General features: G+C 35.2%; 1 protein-coding gene across 1 annotated transcript in view; it reads left to right on the top strand.

Moving 5' to 3' along the window:
- The first annotated feature begins 200 nt into the window (after positions 1 to 200).
- Positions 201 to 6975, top strand: part of KLHL4 (kelch like family member 4) — a 42476-nt gene continuing 35701 nt past the window's right edge. The window contains exon 1 of the mRNA XM_009960433.2: positions 201 to 622. Within this exon, the coding sequence (XP_009958735.2) occupies positions 201 to 622 (422 nt within the window). The remainder of the gene's footprint in view (positions 623 to 6975) is intronic.

Below are 6975 nucleotides of genomic sequence, written 5' to 3'. Positions count from 1 at the left end.
ATACAGTTAGCAGCAGCTTAGCATCGGCTTGAAGAGCTTGCAGTATATTAATCAGAAGAAAGGGAGGGAGCTACCGGTATTTGTTCTTTTGTTGTCTTTTCTTAAGAAGAGGAGTTGAAACACAAGAGATAACAAAGAATCCATTTCCTTTCTAAAAGAATAGGCTTTTGTCTTTTTTTTTTTTTTTTTCCTTAAAAAAAATGTCAGTATCTGGGAAGAAAGAGTTTGATGTGAAGCAGATCCTGAGGCTCCGCTGGAGGTGGTTCAGTCACCCCTCGCAAGGCTCCACAGGCACGGGGGGCTGCCATCAGCAGGAAGGATATGAGCACAGAGGGACACCGGTTCAGAACAGGTTGAAGAACCACTCTCGGGACAGAAATGGGCTGAAGAAAAACAGCAGTCCTGTCCACCACAATATACTGGCACCCGTGCCAGGTCCAACCCCTGTGCACCACCGATCAATTCAAACCTGGCATCAACAAAATCTCATAGAACAGCTTCGATCAAATGAGGATATTCCCAAAACAAGCACAGAGGAAAACTGTGTCAAAGAAGATTCAAGTAAAACCACGCAGGAGTTGCAGATGGTCACAGAAGAAAATTCAGATGAATCTGCAGAGAGGTAGGAGTTTTAAAGTCTGCACTTAGAAAGCCATACTTCTATTGAAGTTATTCCCTAAACCTGTCTTTGTTTTTAATCAGATGCATTAGTCTCACTTTATGTATGTGCACACTCACACTGAAATGAATAGGAACATATTCACATTAAAAAAAAAAAATGAACAGAAACATTGTAAGGAAATTTTCATCTTTGCTTGAGATATGTCATTTCATAACTGTTCCATAAAAATAAAATCTGCCAGCTTGTCAGATTTTCTCTATTACAATTTACAGCACATTCAGTTTTTTGGTCTTGATTTACTGTGTTTAAATCCAACGAAAAAATGAGCCTTCTGAAATATTGTCCTCATTCTGACTTTATCAATGGGTGCAACTTTGACAAATGGGAACTGCTGGAGGTGCACAGTCTGTGTGGTTGCCATCGACCTGTCAAATTCCTTACTGCATTTTTTTTACTGCCTTCTTGACAAGCATAATTAACCTTGAACTAAGTGGAAAGGAAGCATCATTACTTGCTTTTCTTAAAGGTTTATTCGAAATCACGTTACTTTCACAGCTTGTTTAGTGTATTAAGACAAATACTTTCTGCAAGGTCAGGTGAAAAAACATTACAGCTATGAGACCTTAAAGGTGTAAGCAAAAAGGGAGAGCTGTTTCTAAGATGTTAATACAGACAAGAAAAATATTCATACCAGTTATTCGATTAAACATGCCTTTAAATTTTTTAAGATTTTTTTTTTTTTAAATTGCTGTCAGTATTATTAGCTTACACAGCAACAATTTAACACCACCTTGGACTTGAATTATGCATTTATAAAGTGGTTATTTGCACCATTTGACAAGATTGCCATCAGTCTTTGGGAATAATCTAGGTTTCTTACATTGTATTAAATACAAATCAATCTTACTTGAAGTTATAGATTCTTTCATTAAAAACAAAGCTGACAGTTGGTGTATTTTTAGCAGTTATTATTTTTCAAGTTGTACATCTGGTGTAGAGAACATCTGCAGACTGAACAGAAAAAAAAGCATTCCAAAATGTCATTTTGAACACACTACTAGTAGTCAATATGTACTACATAAAATCCTTACAGAATAAAATCAGTGAGGTAGGAATGTGGTAGTTTTGTACATTTCTAGTGTACTAGTTTGTAATGGGCAAGAAGCATACTCTTAGTATAACGTTCGGAGTGACAGTACAAATTCCTTGGGAAAAATAAAAAGTAATTTTAGGCCATCTTAGAAAGAAAATCTATTTAATTTGAAGAAAAATAAGGACTGCTGAGTAATCAAAATAAAATTCTGTATTGGGTGAATAAAAAGGTAAAAAAAGCATAAACAATTCAATTTGGAAGGCAATAGGCCACTGTCTTCTAAAAGAAGACATGATATTTTCTCCAGTTATACATAAACTTTCTGCTAAGACTTCATGAAGTTTTGTGTCTTCATATGCGTTCAAATTTAAGCTCTTCTCTTGAGCTGTTTAAGTTTGCAGCTTTTAGAAAAGTTTTGTGAATGTATATGTCTTATAAGGTATTGTTATATTCAAATAAGTGTGTTTTCTGTAAAATTATCAGTAAAAGCTTCTTATGCATGTTGCAGGTTAAAGCCTATCATAACATACACCTTAAAAGGCTGAATTTGTAAGAAATTGTTTAGAAAGTGACTCATGACTATGAGTTTCTCTATAATTACAATTTTATTTCAAGAAAATAAAATAGATCATTAAAGACACCTTAACTTATCTTCAATTTCGTAAATATGTACCAACAGAAATCATTAAGTAAATCACTGTTCTCTTTCCTTATAGCTTCAGGCACAGGCCACACTTGAATTAATATGCTAATTGATTGGGTAGAAATGAAATACTGAGCAGAAGAAATAAGAGAAACAGCCTTATATCTATATCTAGTTGCTGGACGTATTTTCATCTCCTCAGAACAATGCCTCATCTTATACCTTTGAAATCATCCTTTTAAATCATTCTAGGCCTCCTTTTTCCTTAGAAGTTCCAAACAGTCACAATCAATTGTAATCAATGGGATCTGCTTTAATTAACACGTCTGAAAAATCAGGCATTTGCAGGACCCCTTGAGTACATCTTCTTACACTATGAAAGCCACTGCATAACCAACTACACAACTATTGCAGCCATATGCTCTTTCACACGCTTACATGAGGACACCAATCTGAGACAAATTTGCCTTTTATTCCATAGAAGGAATCTAATTGCTTGTCTCTAATCCAGCGAGTTTACCTCTGCCTGTAGAAGACCCATTTTTAGCTGGATTCTAAAACAGGACATGCTACAAGTCACTTAGACATTGAAAATTGAAGAAAAGGATAGAAAACGAGGCAAATACCTCAATCTTGAGCAGACTGCAAAAGCAATTTCTACTAGCAGCTTAATGCTTCCTATGAAAAAGCTTTGGAAATAGAAAATAATATTCTCAATTTCTACAGAAAAATGTGAGGTGTCTTTCTCCAGGGCTTAATGCTTTCGGTGATACAGATATAGCACCCTGGAGTTTGATGAAATAAGGCTTGTTTATTGAAGAGGAAAGGTAAATAAAAAAGTTCCAAATAGCAGTTCCATTTTGAATATACTATCATCAATACACTTGGTTCTTTTTTAGTATTCCTGTACTCAAATAGCACAGGACCAAAAGAAACCCTTCTGTCCTACAGGCTTGTTCCTGAATGATATCCCATAACAAATGACAAAATAAATGAGAGCTTAGGTGACCAAAATCCATTAGTTTTGTAGTAGCAGTAACCAGTTAAGGTGTGACCAGCCAATAAAAGCTTAGAGGCATAACAGATAAATAAATTGCATATTGTGACAAGGCTAAGTAAAGCCTCCCAGCATGTCTGGGGACTGTCTTGTCCGGTGTTGCTAAGGGAACATACACAAACGGTATCAGTCAGTCTTCTAGAAGCATCCAAAATGACAGGCATTGACCTATCATAAAACATCCTTATGGGAAAAAAGTCCTTATCTAAAGTTTTGAAAAAAGCTGAAGAGTGGACAACAAACGTTTCATTGATCTAGTCTGATTCTCACCCATCTACTCCTTAAATGAGGACCACAATGTTTTCATAGGTGAAAAACAGAGACACTAGCTTAAACCTGAATAGATACCAAGTTATTTTGTTTATTTGTACACTGTATTTCCCACTATAAAATATTATGGCATTACTGGGATTGTCAGAAAGCTAAACGTGCAGCGTATGTCCACGCAAGTGAAAAGCAAAAACCTTCAAAGATTTTAGGTTTGGCTTAAAGAAAGTAGGAGCTAAAGTGAGCTCTGAAATAATACATGGTAAATTGTGAATTGCTTCTTGTTCAGAAGGCATGGTAGGGGATTTTTGTGTACTTCAGCTAGTTGATGGCCATCTCTGACCTTTGTCTGGAATCTTTTGATGTTCAGGCTCCACTGTCAGGGAGACCTTGAAGCAGTTCCATTTCTTTCAAAGAAAATGATCTGGCAGTGGCCCAGGGACATCAGCAAAAACTCCAAGGATTTGATTGCTAGATTTTGTTTGACAGTCATCAAAAACGTTGCTCTTTTGTGCAACACATGAACACAGACAAACCAAAAAAGCACTGATACCTCCAGATACAAACAATGTGTGATATTGAATTACCTTTGTTACTTCCCTTGATAAAGTTCAGACTCACAAGCATGACTGAATTGACCTTTCAATATGAGCACTATGCCTAGTATTTATTAATATTATGCTTCATCACCACATCAATTTCTGCATACTTGCTAGGAGATATATTATGATTCCTTAAGTACACTATTGAAGACCACGTGTGCTGGTAAAGTACACGTGTACCTCTTTCCTAGCTGCCCAAAGGCCATTAGATTTCAATAATGGATGTAGCATCCATTCATCATTTTTCTCTCATGTGTTTTTTCTAATTATATGGCTGAAAAATTGCTGACAAACTCTAGTTTGATTGACAAACCCTAGTTTTGTTAGATACATACTTTCTAATTTCCTGTATGAGACAAAATATACTTCTAGTTAATTTCTATAGAATTTTTGATGCCATAATCCAAGAAGGCAGTACTGATGTATATGGAAACAGATATTTTGGAGGAGTATCTTCTTAATTCAGGCAATGCATTTTCTGTAGTGACTATTTATGATGTTCAGTTACTTTGATAGTTCATCTTAAGGCATGAAAACTCACCTATTTTTTTTTTTTTATCAGCCATATAGAAATAATTAACAGACCATTTTTCTTACTGTCTCTGACATACACGTATATATGTACACACAAACATATGTATGACTATTTTGGATATTATTCCCTAAACGATGGTTTTCCCTGGAGTTCTATTTCTTTTTCCAGTAGCAGGTAACAGCCTGGCTCACATTGCAGTGTGAAATAAAGGTATCACCAGGAAAAAAATACCCCTTTAATTATTCCAGTATCGCAGAAGATATTGAGCAATTGGAAATTAATAAATCAGTGTGCAGTGCCTGACCCCAATTTCTTGCACATACAACGCCTTTTTTTTTTTTTGATTAGTTAATGTGGCACAGATCAAGGATAGATGTTGTCATGTAGCCTTCTGCTGAGCACTTTTTTGGGGAGAGCAGTTACACTACACATTTATCATGTCCTCTAAAGTTTGTAACACATACTCACTGAAACGATGTCCGCTTAATTTTTCAACACAAAAGATCATTTTTTAGAAAAGAAAATAGATGACAATTTTTCTGGTGAAAATGGAACACATGAATTATTCTGACTGAGAGTGTTTTTTGCATTAAGAGAACAGTTCTGGGTATCCAAATAAGCACAGTCCTACCACTGATTCACAAGAATGGCTGATAGTGAATGAAAATGCATCTAGTAAATGGAAGCACTACCATGTATCCTTTGCAGAGAAAGTGATAAAGTGCAACATTCGTTGGACATCATGACACTATTTTCCCCTCATGAGTAAGCATTCAGTTTTGTGAACAGTCTCTGATGCCTAAAGTAAGAGCTTAGAAATTATTATTTCTAATCTCACATAGCAGCAGCCTTTATTTTTAAATGAAAACATAACTGAACCAATTAATTTTTCACTGAACTTCCAACATTTTGGAAAAAAGCTTTCAAAAATCTTAACTTTAACAAACAAAAGGTTTGCAAACATAATAAAGAATACTGGACATCTAGTCAGATGGTACGTCAATCGATCTTTGACAAAGCTGGATGAACTATATTTAGGTGCTTCCTTGGTCATCTGTATTATAATTTAAGCTCATTATTTCCTGGTTATTTCCCCCATGGATATAGTCAGCATATTTGTTCCCCTTATACTTATTCCCACACTATTCTTCATTACATCATTTATTTATGTGTTTGAAAATTGCAAAGTCTAAAGAGCTGCAATTCTTGTAATCTTTTTTCAGAAGTCCTGTGCTAGACAGCTATGATAAGTTTCATTGGTCTTCTGAGTTTCTCTAGCATGTCTGTATTTACAGTACTGTGGTCAGATCTGGATATGTTCTGGCTAAAGCCTGACAATTCTAGTGTTGAGGGCAGGATTACTTACATGTCATTCTGACTAAACATATGTTTGAATATTCTGCTCAGTGTTTTTTTTGTCAACAGCATGGTGCTATTGCTCATGCCTGTTTGTGATTCATATGAAACTCCTGACCCTGTACCAGAGACCTGTTCTCTAACTGTCTGTACGTTTTTGTAGTTATTTGTTCTTAAATATAGTAGTTTGCACAAATAAATTCCATCTTATGTTTATCAGATAATGTCACCAATGTGCTAAGTTAATATTCAGTTCTGATCCTATTTAATGTCTGTGATTTAATATTCAATTCTGATCCTATGCTCCAATATACTTGCAGCTGTTCTCATCTTGACATTATCCTGAATGGTAATAAAGTTCCTATCAAAGATTTCTCTATTTCCTCCTCTCTCCAAGCAACTTGGAAAATTTATGAAAAGTCATAGTGGAACTTCAGGGGAAAGTTCCTTAGGAACCCAGTTTGATTTAGCTTCCTATTTATCAGTGAACCTTTGATAATTACTTTAAAAGGATGATTTCAAACCGGTTTCACACCTGTTCCATAATGACTTACTCCAAAGAGTACTTCAAGTTGACATTCGTACTATGTGATACTAGACAGTGTCAAATAATATTCTCATGTCCAAGATATAAACGACAATTACTTATTTCTGTTCTCCATAATGCCTACTACAACCTATTAACGAAGGACTTCAGTTTATTTTGGCACATTATTCTTGACAAATTCTTGCTCACTGTTTGTCTTCTCTTTTATTCTTAAGGGCTTAGAAATAATATTACTTTTACACTGCAGAATTTG

Source organism: Leptosomus discolor, chromosome 9 (genome assembly GCF_034619465.1).
Source record: "Leptosomus discolor isolate bLepDis1 chromosome 9, bLepDis1.hap2, whole genome shotgun sequence".
In the NCBI taxonomy this organism is placed as follows: Eukaryota; Metazoa; Chordata; class Aves; order Leptosomiformes; family Leptosomidae; genus Leptosomus; species Leptosomus discolor.
Note: the sequence above shows the minus strand (reverse complement) of the source record. Positions and strands in the feature narration are given on the sequence as shown.